Here is a 22,272-nt window from a genome sequence, read left to right on the forward strand (position 1 = left end):
GATAAAAAAATTTCTTCCTGCTATATATCTACTTTAGTCTGCAACAGGCTAAAACATACTTCTCCATCTAACTTACAGACCCTCTTTAGGTATTTACAGGCCACACTAAGGTTACCAGAGCCTTCTCTTCTCCAGGCTGAACTACCCCAACTCTCCCAACCTTAAACCAGAAAATTATCTAATTGATCTGAGCCTCTCTTCAGTTTTCAGCCAGCTGTGCTTAGAGAAAATCTACGTGCTAAGGCCTCTACCATATTGCATTTCAAAGTACAGCCTGGATCCCAGCTCCTCAGTCCACTGAGAGAAGGCAAATCAATCTCTTCCTCGCAAAACTAATTTAAGAATAAGGTTGGACATCCTCCATAACCCAAGCAGTTCCCATGATGCCCATGGAGAGCCCCCAGTCCTCTAATCCAAAAGGTTTTTGTTAATGGTTCTGCTTGAGCAGGAAAGGATTTGGAAGTGGGTAAAAATTAAGTCACATATTTAAGCACAACTTAAGAAATTCACCCTTCTGACTCAGTGAAGGTACTGATCATATGCATAGAGTGGAGGAAAAAATGTGTTCTCTAGATAAAAGACCAGCAGACAGATCCTTAACACCAGTTAAATTGGGAGGAGCTATTTCACTGATATTGTTGGTTATGGTCAGTACTATGTATACTATGGATGACCCTCTTTTATAGGGAATGAGATTAACAAATAAAAAAATCTAACTTCTACCCCTAAATATCTAGTATTATTCAAATCACTTGTGGGGAAGTATCCAACTAATAGAAATTTGCTTGGAGCATAAAAAAAATTGCATAGAGAGTAGCAAAATCCTCCTGAAAGCAATCAAATGACAATTTGATGACATTATATAATATGTTTCCTCAATTTAGACAGGACAAAGCTGGGAAAGATCCAAGACTGCACCAGAAAACCAGTTCATGATGGTTGGGTAGCAGTTAGTCCAGAACCTAGAAAACACAATTTGTTGCAGTGTAGTTTTTCCTTCCTGTATGGGAATTTGAGGAGTCCTTTGCAGATTGCTTTCATGAAGTGTCCTGCAGGAAACATTTCTTGCTGGTTATACATCTGATTTGATCCACTGAGAGTCTGAGTATGGTCATTTTCAACCAAGAATATGTCTTTAATTTCCTCCATTCACTGATCCATAATAGAATACTTTAAAGTTCCCTTCATGTCATCTACATAAAACTGTTTTCTGAGCTTCAAATTGGGACAGAAATAATAAATAATTAGTTACACTGGATTTTCCCCCCTTATACAAAACATTATAAAGCAGATGTTAGCACTTCCTTTTCAGAGAAGACTTATACTTGACATGATTAAACAATGAATCTACCAGCTCATTTACTCTTGTAGTTGCTATGAGGAAGGAAATGGGAGTAAGTATAATGAGACCCTTAGAGAAAGACATTTTGTGGTGATATATAAAACTAGGTTACAATATCACTGTTTCCTTGGGAACCCCTCATGTCTAGCAGAACTGAAAAGGAACAGATGAAAAAAGGATATCAGAAAAATTATATTAATAACACTGCTGGTGTCAGTACATTTAGATGACTTACAAAAGCCACTAAAAGACAGTATCACATGCCTTTGATATACAATTAGAGTGAATTTTCATTTACAGATTTTGCAGTGAAGAACAATTTCAGCAGAGGATTGTAAACCAGGAATGGGAATCTGTTTTTTTGGAGGGTGGTAGTGAGTTCAGAATGAGAACTGAAAAGAACAGGAAGGGCAGGAAACTGGAGACACATGAATGGGAAGGTCAGAATTAAAAATGAATGCTCCTTAAAAATAATTTTTGTAAATGATCATACTACATGATAATGTGATCATTTGTTGGTTGATTATAGACTACTGTTGACCCCATTACACTGGAGTGGGTAGGGAAGTCTGTGCTGTATGTTTTCATTAATATATCACCTGAGTAATGTAAATAACAGTAAGAACATGAGACAATCCTGTGCAGGCTGACAGGAACATGAACAAATAATGTTTGTTTCCAATTGCAGAAAAATGTGAGGAATGATAGGTGAAACTGATTGTGAGAAATGAAGATAGAAGCTTAGAAAGGTCAAGTTGAACCATTTTTTCATTGTCATCAAGATAGGATGTCTCCTACTCTGAATCTGCTCTCTCTTTTCCAAACAAATAGCTAGATAACATATGGCGATTACAGTTCCTGTCCCTGTATTTGTTTGTTTACAGTTACCCAGTAATGGCAGAGGATTTAGTGGAAACAATACACATACCAAGAGAAAAGAAAGCTCTTGAAATTCTACAGTAATGCTGAGAGCAAGTATTTGTCATTTGTGGATGAAACATCACAGGCACATTGAAATGAAGTAGGCACTGTAATTCCAGAGAGTTCAAAGGGAAATATCCATTGGAAAAAATCTCAGCTGAATGGGGCAATGCACAAAAAAACTGTAGTGATGTCTTGCAACCAAAACTACAGCCTGAATACTGCTTGTGTTTATGGTTAAGGCATGGCATGAAATATTCTTGAACCAACTGTGTAGCCTGACAGGAGTGATTACTTTCAATTGGTCTGGTTCTTTGTAATCATTCTCAGAAGTGATTGAGTGATTTCTCTTGTTCTTCACTTCCCTGGGATAAAATGTATTTTCCAAAGGCTTCTCTACAGTTAATTCTTCCATTCAACATTCATAGATTAATAAAGAATCTACTATCTTTGGGAATCTGATGACACATGGTTCTAAATTTCCTCTTTTTTACTTCGATGCCAGATTTATCTAGTGCCTGGAAGAAACAAGGAATTCGATGAGAGCCAGCTGGCTGGAATCCAGTCTGAAAGGTGAAGGTGATGTGAACTGGAGGAGCAGAATGCTTTCAGGACTGAATGAAAAATCATACAGTTTATTTTACAAGGATATCTACTTAAATATAATACGCTCAGTGTCTTACACAATGGTTTATGGTTCTTAGCATAGGGTCTATTATAAACAAGTTTGCATCAAGAAATGGAAGTCTCCATTAGCTAAGGATGCTAGTAACATTTCTCAGAAAAAATTAAAATACAGTGAATATATGTGCTTGATAATAGGTAGAGATTATTGTTAAGACCTGCTTTACCGCAGCAAACCTCTCATGTCCTTCTGACAATCTGTTCCTCCAGAATTTGTTTCCACAAATGAATGGTGTTTTCACACGCAGGCAGAAGTCTTTGGTTTGTGGGCCTGCATCCTAGAATTTATTCTCTAGAAATACAGCTAATGAGGACCACAACAGGTTCTGGTAGATGACTTTTTTCCCCATGTCTTTGCACCTGGTTATAAATTGATGTCATGGCAGATAACAAACAACACCATCTCCAAGACTATCTGGATGATCTGGGATGAGATTTCAAACTCCTCAAATCAAACCTTTAAAAATCACTTTATTATTGCTGTATACACTTCCATGTTATCCAGCACTGATGTTATGTCTCATAAAGTGACAGAACAGCAAGCAGAACTCTATTGTCTCTTACAAAGTAAAGACCTACAGATTTAGATTATATTGTTTCTTTGGCATTCTTGGATAGGGTATTTCCCATTTATTTGGTCTGAATGGCATCTTGGGTACTGTAGGATGCTTTTTTCAGAAATTATTTCTTGCCACAAAATGACTGCTCAGGTGGGGGATTTATAGGTAGCAAAAGAATTTTGAGAGGTTTATTTCACCACTACCTGGTGCCCGTGTAGGAGGAGGACTTTCTTCTCCACGCTTCTCTAATGGGTGTCACATTCTTACTCTTCTGGGTTAGAGGAATCTGTCCAGACAGAGGCTGGAGTAGATTTCACACCTTGTGTGAGGTGAAGGACACTCCAGCAGGACCTTATGTGGGCGATCGTGGAGCAGCAGGTCTGTTGGGCTGGATGCGCGCGGCTGAACAGCGATGCTCGGGGGAACCGGAGGCCAGCCCGGCGCACACCCCGCCGTTCCCTTGATGTTGCTCTGCGGTTCTCTGTCCGAACTGCGAACCGTGCCGTGGGGCCTATGAGGGGACGGGGATATGGGTGCTCTGCCGCCCTCTCCCCCTCGTCTTTCCCTCTGCCTCCATTTCCTCCTCCCGGGGCCGGCGCTTCCCCGCGCCACATCCTCCTCCCTAGGGCTGCACTCGGGGACCGGGCCGGCAGAGCGGGTGCCCCTCTCCGGCCGCTTTTTTGGCGGCAGGAGCAGCGGGAGCAGCGGGAGCGGCGGGAGATGCGGGAGCGGCGGCCGCGCAGCGTCTCCCCGCCCTCCCCCTTGCCCCCCCGCGGCCGCCGGGCTCGGTCCTCCCAGCGCGTCGCCGGCGCCTTGGCTCCTCCTTGTCCTTCCTCGCGTGATTTTTATCGCGTCCATTTTTTGTGCGGGGATAAATAAATAAATAAGGGCAGCTGCCGCCCGCCGCCCCCCGCCGCGAGCCCGCGCGGCGCCGCTAGGGGCGGCAGCCGGGCCCCGCATCGCCCCGCGCCGCTCGGCTCAGGAGAGGGAGGCAGCGGGGCGATGCGGAGCCCCCTCCCGTGACTCCGGCTCTCCGCCATGCCATGGGTTAGGCGGACTCCATCCCGCAGCCGAGAGGGCACCAGCCAAGCGAGGCGGCGGCAGGAAGCGGCGCGGTCCGGCAGAGGAGCGGCGGGAGGCGGCGGCGGCGGGAGGCGAGCGCGGCGCCCCGCGGCCCCTTCCATGGACGGCGGCGAGGAATTATGAGCCGCGGCCGGCGGCCGGGACTGGCGCTCGCCCGCTGGGGCTTTCCCCGCTGCGCGCCCCGGGGCGCCGGGGCTCCGCTCTCGTACGGCACCCCCCTCGGCCCCCTCGGCCGTCGCTGCCCCCGTCTCCTGATCCCCCGACGCTCGCACCGTCCCCTCTCTCCCTGGCGCTCGGGGTTGGGATAATCTCGCTCGCACCCAAACCACAGCGCTCCCGAGGCTAATCCTGCCCTCTCCCCTCTCCCTCCCCACCCCGCCCGCGGCCCTTCCTCTCCCTGCGCTGCCCTCTCCCCTCCCCGCTCCCCCTGCTCGCCCCCCGGGGCCCCTCCGTCCCCGTCCTCCCGCTGCCGCCGGAGGCCCGGCGGGTGGGTGCGAGGTCGGGGCTGCCGGGCACCCCGCCCCTCCCCGGCGGGGCCGTCATTAGGCTGCCGGTTGATTACAGGGTATTGATTTGTATGTGCTTCTCCCGGCGCCGGCCGCTCCCGCTGGTGCTGCTGGAGTTCGGGCAGCGCTTCTCGTAGCGGCGGCGGCAGCTCCTACCAAACATGTCGGCTCCCGCCGGGCCCCGGAGCGGCCCCGCCGCCCCTCAGCCTCCTCCGGCCCCGCAGCCCGAGATGCCGGACCTCAGCCACCTCACGGAGGAAGAGCGGAAGATCATCCTGGCCGTCATGGACCGCCAGAAGAAGGAAGAGGAGAAGGAGCAATCCGTGCTCAAGTAAGGGCGAGCGCATCCCTTTCTCGTTCTCCCGGGCCCGCGGCCGCGGAAGTCTCTCCTTTGGCCCCGGGGGCGGCACGGCCAGGGCGGGAGAGAGGAGTCGGGTGGCCGGGGTCGGGCAGGGGTGCTCGGCGCCGGGCGAGTGTGGGGCACGGCGGGAGGGACCCGCGGGAGCGGCCAGGGACGCGGCAACGCTCGGCGCCTGCCTCAGTCGCGCTCCGCGGGGCGGCTCCGGCTCCGCACGCCCCGGCGCCGGCGGGAACCAGGCGCCCAACATGGCCGCACAGGTGCCGTCCTCACCCGGCGTGTTCCATCGGGAGGACGGGGGTGGGTCGGGGCGGCGGTCGGCGCCGCCGGAGGGGGCGGACCGGCAGCATCGGGCCCGGTGCCGGGGGCGCGGCGGGCACTGCGCTGGCGGCGGCGGCCCTGCCGAACGGAGCGGCACCGCCGGGGCCTGGGCTCCGGCCTCCTGGCTGGGTGGGTTTGCCACAGCCGCCATCTTCCCCCGACAACGTGTCTGCCGCCCGCCCCCGCCCCGCTGCTCTTTCCAAGCGTGAGCCCCGGCGCCGGGGAAAGCGGGACGCCTTCCGCCTGCCCGGCGCGGGCGTGGGGGGCGGCCCCGGCCCCGGCACCGGGAGCTGTCCGGAGCGACCCGGCTCAGCATTTCGAGCTAGCTGTTCACAGCCACCCAGCCCAGCTGTCCATGGCCACGCAGCCCAGCTCGGCACCGGGAGTGTCCGGGAACGAGCTCGGGGCCCGGGGAAGGGCGAGCTTTCCCCGTGCGCCGTGCCCCGTTCCCGGGGTGACACCGGTCTCCTTGCAGGCCCGGGGGTCCCGCTGCCGTGCACGGCGTAGGTCACGCCCTGCCCCAGTCGGCTGGCAGACACTGAGTAAAGTCGAGAAAATTGTTCTCCCTTCGCTGACTTCTAGTGGCTTAAAAATAAGCAAAGCTGCTGCTGTCGTGGACGTGACTTTTATGAGTGTGGTGAAGCTGAAGCTCTAAGCTCTAAGTGGTTTTTTTTTTTTTTTGTACCAAAATTAGCGTTGTGTCTTGGACATGTTAATTGCAGCTGGCCTTTCACACTCAGCACCTGGAAGCTGTCTTCTGGGCTTTAGTTGTAACTTTGGAAGTCTGTTTCCAAGATTCACTGCATCATACCAAAAACTTCAAATATACTTTGTGTGACAGCTCCTAAAAGTTGAGGAGATCTCCTGAAAACATTTCAAAGTCTGTTTAAAAAGGTTTTTTGTTGGATGAACATTCTGAAGCACGTCAGTGTAATGTGAGCACTGGAAATAAAGTACCATATCTTCTTTTGTCACCACATCTTAGTCTCTTGTGCTACAGTTTGTTTGCTATTGGGATACTTTATTTTGAAACAATTTAGACTATTTTATTAAGTTGTGTGATATACCAAAATAAATGCAAATTTTTGTCTCAAATTCCTGCACTCTTAAAAATCACTAACAAAAATAGAAGTTCAAGTTGGAAGCTGCAGGAATTAAAGGAATTAAGGTTGCATTTTAAATATATAATAATAGCATTAAGGTTTTAAAAAGGGTTCCTGCCAACTTTTGCTGTGGAGAGTAATATTTATGGTCAAATATAAAATAAAATATCAGTACAGTACTAAGAACAGCTTAAATGGTTAAACTTGCAAATGAAGAATAAACTGTTCTCAGGTAATGGTAAGGTAAAAGTAACTTAAGAAATGAAGCAGAATTGTTTTAATTTGTAGTGTTGAGAATCTTTTAAGCAGACAATGGATAAAGAAAAGGTCTTGATCAAATCTAAGGACAAAATTTATGTGGGGTTAGGTTTCTCTTTATGTCTCACTAAAAGTGTCCTCTTGAGTTCTGTGTAAGCCGTGAGGGAGATGGTAAGGTGTAAAGTCTGTGTATAGGATATAGCCTAAAGGATAGCCTAAAGGATATAGCCTATAAAGGATAGCTAAAGCAGTGCTATTAGGAAAATGCTGTTGTCAATGGAATTTGAATAGATGGCCCACAATATTTTAGAGGGTAGTGAGAAGTGAGCTGGTGTCAAATGAATAACTCATCAGTTTCATTTTTCTGAAAATGAAGTGTCTCCTTGAACCATCAGGTACATGTTTATTTTAAAAATATCTACAGATTTATCAAGCACAACCCTCCACCAAAGTCCTACCAGAATCTTTATGTAGATATTACTGAGTTTAATTCTCTTGAGAGGTATTTTCCTTCAGAGAAAAAATAAAAAAGAACCTCCCCCCATGTTTATATGAATGAACTACTGTTATTGCATAGAGATAAATATAGAGCTAAATCCTGCAGTCTTTGTTCAAGTGTAATTCTCCTCGAAGGCAAGCTTCTTTTGAAGTGGAAGGTATTTTTGCCTCAGCAATAAAATTGTGTCATTTCATTCCGTGGAGAAATATAGGAGGATTAAAAAAATGCTGAAAACAAGAGTTGACATTTAGAGATATTAACACAAGGACTGTTCGAATGCTGAAGAAAGCAGCAAGCATGTATTCCCTCTATTTATTTTTAAAATAATTTATGGTGATTGAGTGTCAATATGAATGGCTATTCCCTGGGCTCTACTTTCCTTTTCCATTCTGTTTCTATCTTGTGTTTTTCAAATTCTTATGCTGCTCCCATCACTGTGGTATTTGAGCATTTTCCAAAAGAGCATTAAGTAGTGTGACTCACATCTGTAATGTGGACTATTTATTCTTTTCCTTTCACTCCCTCGGGTAAAGATGTGTGGATTTAAAATAGATACATAATTTCTCCTTATGCTTGTTTTACTCTTTTTGGGGAGAGGAAATACAGATGGTATTGAGTTGTAATCTGTAGCAACTAATAGTGATCGGGTCAGCATGAATTCTTGCCAGGATTTGATGGAACATGATGGCATGGAAAGCAGAAGCTTTCCAGATTTGCTCTGTCCTTTGGCCTGGTTTGGTCTGTGAAATACGCTGAGCTACAGTTGTGCACTGTGTTCCTGAGGTGGAGCTTCTGCTTTAAAAAGGATGGGTGGCAAACTCTGCTGCTTTGACTGTCTCTCTTCTGGAATTTTTGGGACCCTTGGAGTACATTTTGAGTGTTATGGGCTAAGAAGTTGTCTTTTTGACAAGGTTATTGAATATATATTTTGCATAATATTTAATATGCGTAATGCGTGACAGAGTGAATTTCTGTCTGTACTCTGGGTGTAAGTCTTTGCTGTTTAAAGAATATTTGCATATTTTCAACTTTTTTCTTTGTGGATATTTTACTGACTTAGACAGAGGATAGAATTTTTGATGAACACTTTTCCTTTAAATTATGCGTGTCCTTCCTCTTATAAAATCTGATTTTGTGTGTGTAAGCTTTTAAACAGATTTTAGACAGCACATTTCCTCTATACAGACTGATTTATGGGATCAGTCTTGTGCCTTTTTACTTTTAATTTGTACTTTATTTCTGTATCGAAGAACTGCATTGAGAGAATGCACACAGGAAAAAGAATAGATGTTAGGACGCCGCCATTATTTATTAAGACTTCTGTTTCAGTCTGTATGATGTGCATCTACACTTTCCTACTTGAAATATCACTAGTTTCCATCTCCTCTGCTGAGCAATTCTAAAGATAAAATGCTCTCCTCATAAAGTCAGACTCAGCTCTGAAAAGACATGCATTTCAACTTTTCACGAAAGTAGTAGAGAAATTTTCCCAAGAATTTTTTTTTTTTGTAGACTCATCCAACTTTTCATAGATTTGCAAAGCATTTCAGGTTTATCATGAGGTCCTTGTAAAAGATTTCTTTTAAAAGTGTGTGTCTTTGTCAGCTGATTTACCTAAGAAAGGTGGAAACATAGTGGGCTAGCTAGAGGATGGTGGCCCTCTGTGAACCACCACTGTCAAGTCCAGAGTGAAATTTAGGAAGGTACAACTGACTGCAGGCTCAGTTGCTGGGGTAGTGATTGCACGGAGGTGATAAAAATGGGAGAGCTACACTGAATGAAGCAAAATCTCTGACAAGCAAACCTCATGCTTTGTGAGCTCTGTATTCCACTGTGAATGAGTGAGATGTGGGGCAGGATGCTTACCTGGAGAAGAGGTAGCAAAAAGTTGATGGCCATGACTCACAGAAATGTAAACATCAGACTCACAAAGCTATTGTACCATTTTTAAAATAATTATCCTACTTTATAAATAATCAGCTCTGATTTACACTGTCTTAAAAGCATTGTATATTTTGGGTTTGGATTTCAGGGAGATATATGTGGCGATTATTGATTTTGCTTTTGGAAAATGGAGATATGTATAGGAATTCCTAAAGTTTCTAGAGTAAAAGGCAAAAAGATTTGCTTTTGACTAAACAGTAAACAAGGACTCCAGACAATGTTAGTGATGTTATGCTTCCATAATTTTACACTGCATTTTGTCTGAATTTGGAGTGCTGATTAGAACAGTTCATTGCTACACTACTCATAATTTTGCTCTTGTTTCTATGTATTATAAAATCAAATATGGTCCAAGTGACTTTAAAAGTAATAACTTTATGCAGTATAAAATAAGTGATAGTGGAAGTTACACAGACATATATATATATCTATAGTTGAGGAGAATATTTGCCCTCTTTCCTGCCCTGCCATGTGCTCTTCCCTTCCTACCACCTCATTCCCTTCCCTTGTAATATTCTTTATAGTCTCCCCTTTCTTTTAATAATTTGTACTGCTTTTTGGGCCTCTCTCAAAGTTGTCATTGTTCCTTGCTCTTCACTCTTATCACATGCTTAAACATTTTATACTATAGATAATACTTGTCAGGTTGTTATGGCTTGTACAATTTTCTCTTCAAGAAGACTCAGTGTTTACAATTGTTCTCTAAAGAACCTAACTGACTTTTAGACACTGTCTACAAATGATTAGTAGTAATTCCTCTTAGTGACTAAGCAGAATATATTTGGAGATTTTACAGGGTGGCAGTTACACTAATTATTTGGCTTGATAAATTTTATGTTGAGTAAAGTTTTAGAAGACCACAATAATGCTGATGTTTCCACATTCAAGAAATACAAGTAGGATTGGTTGGATGTAGAAAGGCTTGACATCATATGGGGCTGAGAAGTCATCTAACAGACATAGGTTTTAGTTAAAAAAGAACTCCCAAAATAGACCTTCAACCCCAGATAGTATGTGCAGTCTTGTCAAATAAATATCTTTCTGCACTTCTTTGAAAAAAAAAAAAGAAAAAACCATTTAATTTTAAGTCTAAAAGAGAGGAGTGGAGATCATAATTTTAAGGTGCTGGGACTGTATACTAGAAAGCAGTAACTGGGTGAAATGCAGTGGTCTCTGTGGTGAATGGTCCATTCTGGGTTTTGTCTGCATGCGTCTCTGAGTTGGGTAACTTTTAAATAACTGAGAATGTCAAAGAATTGATTTTTCCATTGAAACAATGGCTAATTAGTGTATATATTGTGTCAAAATACACAGAAGTGATAGGTTACTGCAGAACTGGTGTAAAATGTGGTTTTACCCTGCCAGTGAAGTTTTAAAATACTTGCAACATATTCAAAGTTCCATAATAGGGAGGAAAAAGTAAATTAATTGTCTGAACTTGCAATTTTAATCCAGTGGAATGGGATTTTCTTCAGCTTAATGCCACTCAAATAATAATGCTGTAGTGACTTTCTTCAAGTTTTGTTATCATATTTACAGTCAGTCAGAATGCTAGAGCAGTTTCTAAGACCATTAGACCAACCTTTTCCAAGAAGAATTATTTTGGTGGGATCTTTCCTTTCCCCCCAGTGTTTTCACTGATGATGCATTTTGACAGAAACTTGGGGAGATAAAATCCCAAGAACACACTGAGTGATGAATTATCTCATCAAATGATCTCATTTATACCTGTTTTACTGCAACAGACATTATACATTAAGAATGAGCTTTGAGGTGAGGATGATTTTTTAAGTTAAGTTTAGATGACATGGGCTGTTTTAATAATATGTTTTACTATATCAAGGTTATTGGCTACAATTTACCTTAGACAACCTCATCTCTCTAGGAGTGGACAAGTCTTTGTTTTAATTTAAACTCATAAGCAGGAAGAATGTCTTGAAGTGCTAGTTGTCTACAAATGGCATTCAAAAGCAGTCATTGTTCAGGCAAAGTTATTCATATTATAAATCTGAAGTTCATATTGGCCTATATTGTTTTCAATGCTTACTGAGTTTAGATCTCTTTTGCAGGACTGTATGGTGTAACAGGAGGAACTGTTACGTCCTTGAAGTAACTCTCTTGAGGGTAGCTTATGGTTTATTAATAAAAACGGTTTACACCAAATCTGGTAGTGCATATGTAAACTCAGTAAACTCCAAAAACTTCATCTCAGGAGTTATTTATACTTCTGGTGATCCAGTAACATTGCAAAATCAGTGCTGTGCTGAACAGCTGCCTCTGCATGATATCATGTGGTGATTGTGTCCTTATGTAGTTTCTCCAAGCTATGGTCTTGAAGCTGCAAAGAGGTCAGTAAGGACTGAGACTGTAAGAGTTAATGTAACAAACAGTAAGAGACTGTATAGGGGAATAGCAGAGCATATAAGAAGTAAATACATGTCAATTTTGAAGAGTAAGAGTTCAAAGTAATTTCTGCTGGTTTCTGTCATTGAAGGCAGAAGACAGTGTTTTTATAGTCTTGAATTTAAGTATCAGCTGTCATCACATTACATGCTTGCAGAGTGATCTCAGTTGCATTTTGACAAAGAAATCAAACTCATTCATTTTGATAGAGGAAAAGTAATTGTCATAATAGTTGACTTTATGTATCTGTATCTTTAGGAGTTTCTAAGTTTTGATGTGAGGCCATAAAGAATATCTTTGATTTAAACTTGAAAGTTTTTATTAAAAATATAGTGAGATATCCTGTTTGTGCTAGTAGGAGAAAGAGTTGAACTCGTGTTTCAAGCAAGTCTGAGTCCTTCTATTTTGAAAATTCTTAAGAAAATCCTTAAACTTTAAGCAACACATAAAGCCTATTATTTTCTTTGTTTACTGTCTCTATGGGGTTGGTTCTTTCTTTTTAAATCTCATATGACATTGCTTAAATACTTCCTGATGACCTATTCTTTATTTGACATTAATATTTTTAAGGTGAATCATTTCTTATAGCAAATATAATATTGTATTTGTACTCAGAATATTTGACAGGTCATAACATTACTAGGTATTCGATATAACTTGGCATTTTGGTTCTGTGTATTTTTGAGGGCAGACTTACTTTAGAATGTGTACTATCTTAGGCATATGAAGGACATAACATTTTTTCACCTTTAAATAAAATTGTGAGTTAGAAGCAGTTAACCTGTTTTGTGGTTCACAACCATCTTTCATATAACTACTCAGAAATGTGTACTCCAGCATGTTAGCAAGAATCTTCTTCTATATAGTGTTTATCTAACTCTTGGTGCATTCATACATTTTTCTGATTACAGAAAGGATGAGTGAGAAGAAATTATTTTAAAGCTGTTTAAAGCCCAGAGAACACACAGAATAATAGAAAATATTGCTGGTTGTGACCTCAACAGGTCTTCCAATTCATCCTCTGCCTCAAGGCATGACCAGATCTTAAGGTTGCAGTTTCTGACACTTATTAGTATAAACTAGTGATTTGCAATTGTGAGACCACATCTAACCAGTGAAATAAATAGCCTTCCTGGCTGAGGCAAGGGCACACAGCAGACAATGCACTGAATTCAAGCTAATCATCTCTGCAAGTGCTGTGTATCCTGTGTAGCATAAAGTGAAGAGTGGGCCAAGCAAATCTTAGTGTAAGGCTCTTGTATATAGTATGAAAATTTTGCAGTTTTTCAAATGATAGATTACTACTGAAAGTCACTATGAGAATAGTGACTCCACTACTGACTCAACCAGGCATGGAGATTTCTTGAATTCCCTAGATAATTTGTCTCAGGTACTCAAAGTCCTTATCCTTAGCACTAGAATTTTCCCCTTACTGTTAAACCTAAATCTCTTTTCTGCCATTTGCTACTTTCTCTGTCCACAATGGAAATGCAATGAAATCTGTTCTTTTTCTGTTTGCAGCCACCTTTTATGTATTTCACAAATGTGATCGTATCTCCTCCTGTGTATTTTCATCACTTCTTTCTGTGGATTCAGCAGGTCATATTTTCTAGACTTCTTACCATTCTTGCTGCTGGTCTTTATACATATTTTTGACTGATTTTTTTGTAATACAGTGTCCAAACCCAGACACATATTCCAAAAGTATGGGGAGAGCATGAGGACAAAACTGTCTTGCACGGAACTCTTTCCTTTGTCTACATTGTCACATGTAGACAATGTCACATGTGTTTGGGGCTTTATTGTGGTATAGCACTTAGGGATTCATGGTCAGCTTGTGATCTACTATCCCTTCACCATGCTTTTCTGCAGAACTCTTGTTGAATCAGTCATTCCTCATTTTGTATTTTGAATTTGATTACCTCAGCTATTCAGTGTTTGTCTTTAGTGCCATTGAATTGTATTCTGTCTATATCAGATGCCTCTTATGAATTTTGCATCCAAGTGCTTAAATAAAATACATACCAGATCTTGGAGCAGGAATGAAGACTTGCCTCTGGAGAGAGAGTATCCTAATCAGAGAGGTATTTTGACTTCCTCTTACCTGTCTGTTCTCATTCCTCTCTGCATGCTTGTATGCCTTCATTATTAGGATGCAGAATAAACTTTTCCACTTTTACCCATAACTTGTTCATTTGGGAAGTGAGAGCTGTGTTCAAATCCCTTCCTGATAAAGGAGGTCTTTCACCAACTTGGAAATACACAAATTCTATATTATTTTAAGGGAAATAGTTGCATCTGCTGCCATATTCATTCAGTAGGTGCAAGAAGTTGGTTGACTTACAAAAAATTTGACAAAAATGTGAGGTCCCAAAAATACATAATTATTAGGGGTTTAATGAAAATAAGAAGATGGGTAGTGGAAGTCCCATCTCCTGGATGGATTGTCCATAGTCCTGGTTGAAAAAGTCTACTCACACCATCCTATATACTGAGGAGTTCTTATAGGGGAGAATCAACACTGGCATCAAAATAAATCCATCATGAGGTGTGAGTCCTCACAAAATCGGACTTCTTTAAATTCAGCATGCATAGAACTGTTTGGTTAATGAACATCATTGCCTCAGTTTTGGTATCTTTTTCATTCCCACATTACATCATTTAGAGCTTGGATTATAGTATCTGAGCCCAGAAATTCTTTGGAATTCTTCTTACCAGATCTGGATACCTACAGAGGAAGACATTCATTTCTGAAATCATTTAGGTTCAATTTGAAGCAAATGGAAATAAAGAGGTGCCTTTAGAATGTGATCCATCTCATCTTAAATTAGACATTTCAAATAGGGCAGATGAATTGCAGAGCCTATTTCTGGCTCTGGACTTAAAAAGAAGATAGAGTGAATATGTCAGATGTAGAGGTCTATCTCACAGACTTCTGGAACAAAGTAAGTTGAGTCTGCCTTTGAGAGTAACTCTTCACTATTTGGTCTTGTAAGAATTCCATGGATACTTTGCCAGCTGACACTGATGTTTATGGTTCCCTAGAAGCTGTTTGCATATTTTGCTTATATTTCTATCAATTATTAATTAGGATGTGCTTATTTATCCATAACTTTACTATTTGAGACTCTCTGCTGGGAACCTGAATATGCTTCCCTTCTAGTCCGTGGTTATTCTTAGGATTTGGTATATTTTTTATACTGAATTCAGAAAGCCTTTGAAGAATGAGTTCTAAAAGAAGACCTTGGAATATAAAATCTTTCCATCATGTGGGATTAAGCATGCCCATCATCAAAAGAACATTGCGAAGAAAACCTTCCTATGCCATTCCCCAATAAGAATGACTAGCAGATATTTTAAGGCAGAATCTCATAGATGAAGCTAGTCAGATTGCTAGATGGGAAGTCACAAACAGGATTTGTCTACTACTTGTAGGATTAAAACAATATAACGTTAAGACCCAAAGAAAGCTCTCTAAACTCAGTTTGACAGTTTCTTTCCTTACCTCACACACCATCTCTCTTTTGCTATGTATTGTTTTAATGGGATTTGTTTAGCTACTGTGTGTTTAGCTACAAGCCAATAGGTCACTTTTGATGGTAGTCTGTTAAAAACATACTGTTGTCCTGCTATGCATTCTGGGCTCAGCATTTTCTTGCTTTGAAAGTCTTGATAAACAGGTATCTATGGAATATGCTGTATGGTATTTAAATCAAATACATTTTTGCTGAATCAGGCCCTAAGACAGTTTGGGAGCATGAGTTTTGATTCAGCATGCTTTCATTAATTTGACTAGTCATTGCGATTATGATTCATTTCATTTTGTATATCTGACTGCTGCACAGTAAGTGACAGCTGAACCATTTATTATCTAACAGCTAGAAAAATAACATCACTGCCACTTTAGAAGGCTGAGGATTATGCTTTTATCAAACATGTGTTTTTTACTAAAGTTAAAATGCTTCAGGAAAATATAATATTTTTTGCAAACTACTTGTAACGTTGCAGTAATCAAGTGATGAAATATCACAGCAAACACTATGAACTATTTACAATTAAGAACTTAATTTTATTCTATGGATAGAATGAAGCAGCTTCTTCTGTTTTTTTTTTAATGTATTAGCTTTTTGGATTGGTAGTAAGGTTATGCCTGTTGATATTTTGATGATAGTCTGATTTACATATATATAGTAAGTCTGATGCGCTAAGTTTAAGTGAATGGTAAATATTTCTGAAGTGTTGATATTACTTCCATGCTAATACATATTACATCAGAAGACATTTCAAGTGAAGCAGTAATTCTGATTTCTTTGTGGAACTTTACCAAAGATTCCACCAGATTTTAAAGTTAAGCAAAATCCCAATGATGATTGAAAGAAACTATATTTTTCTTTCTAGTATCCATATTTCTTTTAAAAAACTCTATCTTCCAAGTTTAAAAATATGTATAAAAAAAGTCCAAATCTATTTTTTCCTGCCCTGTTTATGGTTCATCTGAAAAATTGCTGTAGAGGATGCTCTGAAGGCACTGGGCCAAGAAAAGGTGCTTTCAGGGTAGAGTACAGAGAAAGTACTTGTTATTTGAAAACCTTGAATTCTGTCTGCTTGATATCTGAAAATGCAGGTGGCCAAAGCTGAATGAAATTTAGTGTGATATAGCTGAGCACTAATGTACATTTATGTATTTTGAATTTGTTTAGACATGGTTGGAAGATAAGTGTTTTTAGCTACTTTGTAGAGTTTACATGAACTTGTCTTCTGCGAAATTTTCAGTGTTCTTGTCTAAAGTTTGGTCTGAGTTATATATTCCTGAGCTTTCTATAACACGAATATTCTCATATATAGAAGAAGGTTTTATTTGGAGAAAGACAAAATAAATATTTAGTTACATTTTTAACTTTTACTATGAATGGTAATATTTGTTCTGCACAAAGAAGAGTGATAGATTAGAATTAGTTAATGATAACACCATGTCCTAACTTAATGTCTCAGCTATAAATAACTATTTCTTAGTGAATAAGACCAGTTAATTACAAGTAAGAAGTTTGTTTATTGAAAGGAATATGGGTTAAAATAGTGCCTTTCTTTAGATTTATAACTTTTCCTAATAAAACTTCAATAATCAAAAATCATTCGCTGAATCTGCAGTTTCACTATGGAAACTAAGTCGTAGTTCAATGGGTGTTGATCATATGGTCATTGTAACAAGTAAAAGCACCAATGCATATTTTTTCTTGTTATTATTGAAATAATTAATGATATACTCCTGATTTTGTTTTTAGGTTAAATAAGAAAGACCAGTTTAGAATTGGTAACATGTTTTGTCACTCTTCATAGCCACAAGGTTTTTCTTTGATGAGGGCTTAGGAGAGTTTTATTATAGTAATCCACAAAAAATTTGTATTTCAAAGGGACTGCTGGTCCTAACATGAATAAGACTAAGCATGATGACCTATTTTAAAACAGCTCTTGCCTGCCATTGAAACTGCTGGATTTTCAGTAAAGGTGCCAAAAGAAAGATGTTGGTTTGTGTTAAAAGAGGGAAATTGCCATTAAAAATCTTCTTTCTTGGACATAAGTATATTTTATTTAGTTCATGAATGGTATGAGGATGTGGAAGAAGGTTTAAACTCTACTGTGCCTTTCTATTGCTTGGTATGTTTGGACATCATTAGTATCTTTTTAGGGACTGTTTGAACGTCTGCATAATAGTTTTTGTAACTACATCACCAAAACGTATTCTACCCTTAGTTTAAGTTTAATAAAGACTTTCTTCAAAAATTTTCTCAGTATGTGAAAAAAAGGAAGGAAAGGAGTTATTGAACTGATGCCCACCAACCCAACTATTCTTTGCCTTTTAATTCACAATTAAGTTTATATTGCCGTAATAAATGGAAACTTACATAAAAACTTATATGGAAGCATGTAACTCACTAGATTCATAACTAAAACCGGTATAATTTCTTCTGGTGTGAAGGAAGTATTCATGCTGCATTTACATGCCCAGGTGTTGGGGTGAAGCTGCAGGGGTGGCAGAAGACACCAAGACCTGCCCTCATGTCAGAAAAAACTGGTTTTCCCCAGCTCCAAAATAGATCTGACACTGGCTATATTATCCATCAGTGACACTGCTGGACAGTCACACATTATCTTTGTGGATAATGTGTAAGAGAAAATAAACAATCCTAGGAGAGAGAGGGAGTGAGAAAAATATGGGAGAAACAGCCCTGAAGAAGCCAAAGTCAGTGAGGCAGGAGGGGCAGGAGCAGAGATTGCCCTGCAGCCCGTGGTGAAGAGTGTGGTGGGACAGCTGTGCCCCTGCAGCCTCTGGAGCACCTCCTGCCAGGGCAGGTGGGTGTGCCTTGTATGAAGCTGGGACCTCATGGAGAGCCCACTCTGGAGCAGGTACTGGCAGGTACTGCAGCCCATGGAGAGAGACACCCACACTGAAGAAGGTTTTTGGGCAAGACTGCTGATTCTTCAGGGGCCCAGTGCTAGAGCAGGATGTTCTTGAAGGACTGCGCCCCGTGGAAGAGACCTGGAGAAGTTATTGAGGAACTCTAGGCTGTGGGAAGGACCATGTTGGAGCAGTTCAGTAAGGACTGTATCCCATGGGAAGGACCCCACATTGGATCAGGGGACAAGTATGAGGAAAAAAGGAGTCACAGAGATGAAGAGCTCTCAACTGACCACAATGTCCCGGCTCCCTCAACATGCACTGCTCCAAGTGTGGAGGTGGAATGTTCATAAGTGAAGCTGAGCCTGAAAAGAAGGAAGAGGCAGGGAGGAAAACTGTTTTTAGATTTTTTTCCCCACTGTTCTTCCCTGTTATTAAGTGGAAATAATTTGAATTAATCTTCCAAAATTACAGTCTGGTAACCGCTGAGAGGTCTCTGTCCTTATCTTGACCTATGAGCTTTTCCATCATATTCTCTGCCCTGTCCTGCTGAGGAAGGGGAGTGAAAGAATAACTTGTTGGGTGTCTGGCAGCCATCCAAGGTTAATCCGCCACAATATTTATTTAGCAAATATATTTGCAAAGTCTAACTTGAGCATAGAGATACTACTCTTCCTGGGTCCCTGTGGAATCAATACAGTAAGAAAAAGAGAGGCTTCTCTAGAAGGCAGATCTGAGAGGCTAAATTCAGCTCCAGAGCCCCAGGCAATTCCGTGCTGTCAGTGCAGCACCCGCAGCTCCATTGCCAGCCCAGCTGCTCCTTCCTGCCTGCATGACACCATCATGGCCCTGGTGCAAGTATCTGTTGAACTGCCTAGTGAAACTATTTCAGGGAGGTTAAACTAATGAAAAAATATTTTTCCCCTTCATCACTTTGGCAGAGCATCTTTTTAAGCTACAGAAAGGAACTCATCTGATTTACTATACAATCCTACAAAATGCTGAGCGAGCACAGCTGAGGGGCTGAGAGAGATTAGCTGCAGCACTTTTGGAGTCTCTGAGAGCAGTGGAATTATTCCACCACTATTTCCACAGTCTGCAAAGACTGGTTGTGTTGCAGTCATTGAGAAAACCAGCGGTCAGACATGTACAAATTAATTTTTGATTTTGAAGTTGCTGTTTAAGGTCTGTGAATCAATGCCACCAAAATTAGTGTTGAAAAAATTTTTGGTGAAGAAAACAAAATGCTCATAAAATTTTTCTGCTGAATAACTGGAGCTGGAAAGTCGCTAGTGTTGTTACTTTAGATAGAACTAGGTTTTGTATCTCCAGATTAAACAGCGGGTTTTCTTCTTTGACACTTTTAAAGCTCTGATTTTCAGACATAAGTTAGTTCAGCTCATAGAATGAAGACAAAAAGGCAAGATGAAATACCTCAGATGACTTGGGTTAGGTGAATGAGCTCTCTAAAGCTGTGTTCTTGCATTTTCCAATGTGATCTGGGACATAAATAATGAAAGGTGTGTAGCAAAGGCTGTAGTTGTAATTGCTGCACACATGCACACTTGTATTTTCACAGGTGACTGGACAGTCTTTTTGTTGTGTATAATAACGGGAGAGCTGCTTCACCCCTAGTATTTCAGATTTTGTATGGGAAGATCTTCTGATTATTTAAACTGTGTGATGGCTTTGGCTCTAAGTTTGCAATTTACTTGAAATATAGGCTACATCAATACTTTTAAAAAGAGGACACAGAAATAGTGTGTTCTAATAAGAAATAGTTTTGTTCTAATTTAATCTGTTACTGAAACATAATTTTAAATAGAGATCTTGTGGATTACGAAAATTATGATTGACTTTCAATATGCTGGGTCATGAATTCATTAACTACTGAATGTTTTTAAGATTATGTAGAGAAATACAAAGTGTGAACTTATCATTCCTCCTGTCTATGCCAACACATAAGAAAAAGATAGACCTTTCATCACAGCATTTATTTTTTTTTTATAATTACAGTAAAAGTAATTGATTCTCCTAAGTTGCAGGCTTGTGGACTTACTTGTGCATTTGAGATGTAGCCTCATTGATTTAATTGAATTTTAAAAAATGACTGAGAAATGTAGCAATTAAAAATATTGCCATGCTAGTAGCAATTTTCTGAATGCCTACCTAGCATTCTTATTTTTAAGCAATGCTATATTTAGAAGGACATTTCATTCTCTTAAAAGAGAAATGAATCTATCAGGATTAGGGCTATTATGTAGGAATATTAAATATTCACATATTTTGTACTACTTGGTTGCTAATATTAGCCCAGTATTCATAAGGACCTACATTCTACTATTGGTTAGAATTTTTTTCTCTTGGATTGCTGTAACTTTCATCTTTGATTTGCATTGTATTGAAAAATAAAACAGCTGTCCCCTTTCTTATGTCTCCCCTCTAGAGTCCTGGTAAAAATTACTACAAAAGCAATATTTTAACATGTTAACATGTGTAATATCCCCAAATGACTGTGATGGTCCTCCTTTCATGATCAAAGCTCGCTCTTCTGGAAAGATTTGCTGCCCTCAAATCTGAATAAATTATACATTTTAAAATGTTATATTCATTCAGAAGCCAGTAATTTTGTTCCAACTTTGTTTTGAACTTCTTCCTATCAATGTCAGACACACATTTGTGGAGGATATAGTGAGCTTTTACCTTCTCACAGGTTAATATTTGGACTGTTTCCGTGGCTGGTTAAAAATTTCAGTGCCTGACTGTGTGGTGACTCCATTACTGGTTTGTAGTACTGGTGCCTAGAATGTCTGTGTTAGTGTAAAATGAAATACCAAAAGGTCTTTCCTCCTAATGCTATGTGTAAAGAAGGAGCACTTATATTAGATGTTTCTCTCTCTAGAAGACGAGAATAGAACTTCTGTAGAGATCTACCTAAGATGATAATGGAGTTATTCTGAAAAATAAAAGATATTGTGAAAGACATGTTCATGTTTAACAATAATTTTTTTCTACACAAGAAGTTATATATTTCTTCCAATGCTCCAAATAAGTTTTAAATCAAGTAAATTCTAGTTTAATTTTTTTATTTTACTTTCATTTAAGTTATATAAGATAGGATTTCCAAATTTTTAAATTTTAAATCTATTTTGTATGTACAAGTATTATGGGAGATGACCATTTAAGTCTGTCAGTTCTTTGTATTTTAATACAGACTTATTTGAAGTTGTTCACTTCCCCCAACTAATTTTCTAGAGATATGATGAAGCTTGTAAGAAAATGTTTGCTTTAGACGCTCTCACTGGGAAATAAAACCCTTCATGGCTTTCTTGTTTTGCTTTCCTGAAAATTTTGTTTCCATAATGAAACAATAGAGCTGAATTTTTGTTTAACTTGAATTCTTTTATTCTGTTAGAAGTCTACTAATGTCATTAGATCACTTCTGATTTAATCTTATTGTGAAAGAAAAGAAATTACACTCTTCATTTCTCATCATTTATGTCAAAATCTATAAGGGCCATGTGGGAGTGAGAGACTACAGACCACCTTGCTCCAGCCCTGTAGAATTTAAGCCATGAATTTATAGTTCCTGAACTGTCTTTGCTGCCTGAGGAAGAGTGAAGAGAACAGCAATCTGAAGTAATGTGTAGTGCCCATCCTGGTGAAATCTAGAAACAAATGAAAACACAGTCTGTCATATTGGAATTGTATTATTTGGTTTTGTGAGATTTTTTGCTTTCTTACTTGATAAAAAGGACACTTATTTTATTTTCTTATTCACTGCACAGGCTTCCAAATTTCCTGTTAGCAGTAAATTAACATTTAGTGTTACCATTGCTTGAGCAGGAGGTGCATGTAGTGAAAGCATTGACTGTAGATTGACTCCTAATATT

At 40.3% G+C, this 22,272-nt stretch overlaps 1 protein-coding gene across 20 annotated transcripts in view; it reads left to right on the forward strand.

Moving 5' to 3' along the window:
* Window positions 1-5,168: 5,168 nt before the first annotated feature.
* Window positions 5,169-22,272, forward strand: part of RIMS2 (regulating synaptic membrane exocytosis 2) — a 447,681-nt gene continuing 430,577 nt past the window's right edge. For all 20 annotated transcript variants that reach the window (XM_041412624.1, XM_041412610.1, XM_041412613.1 and 17 more), the window contains exon 1: window positions 5,169-5,427. In XM_041412624.1, the coding sequence (XP_041268558.1) occupies window positions 5,258-5,427 (170 nt within the window). In that variant the 5' untranslated portion in view covers window positions 5,169-5,257. The remainder of the gene's footprint in view (window positions 5,428-22,272) is intronic.

The sequence above is a fragment of the Onychostruthus taczanowskii genome, unplaced genomic scaffold, assembly GCF_017590055.1.
Source record: "Onychostruthus taczanowskii isolate IOZ18803 unplaced genomic scaffold, ASM1759005v1 scaffold4, whole genome shotgun sequence".
Classification (NCBI taxonomy): Eukaryota; Metazoa; Chordata; class Aves; order Passeriformes; family Passeridae; genus Onychostruthus; species Onychostruthus taczanowskii.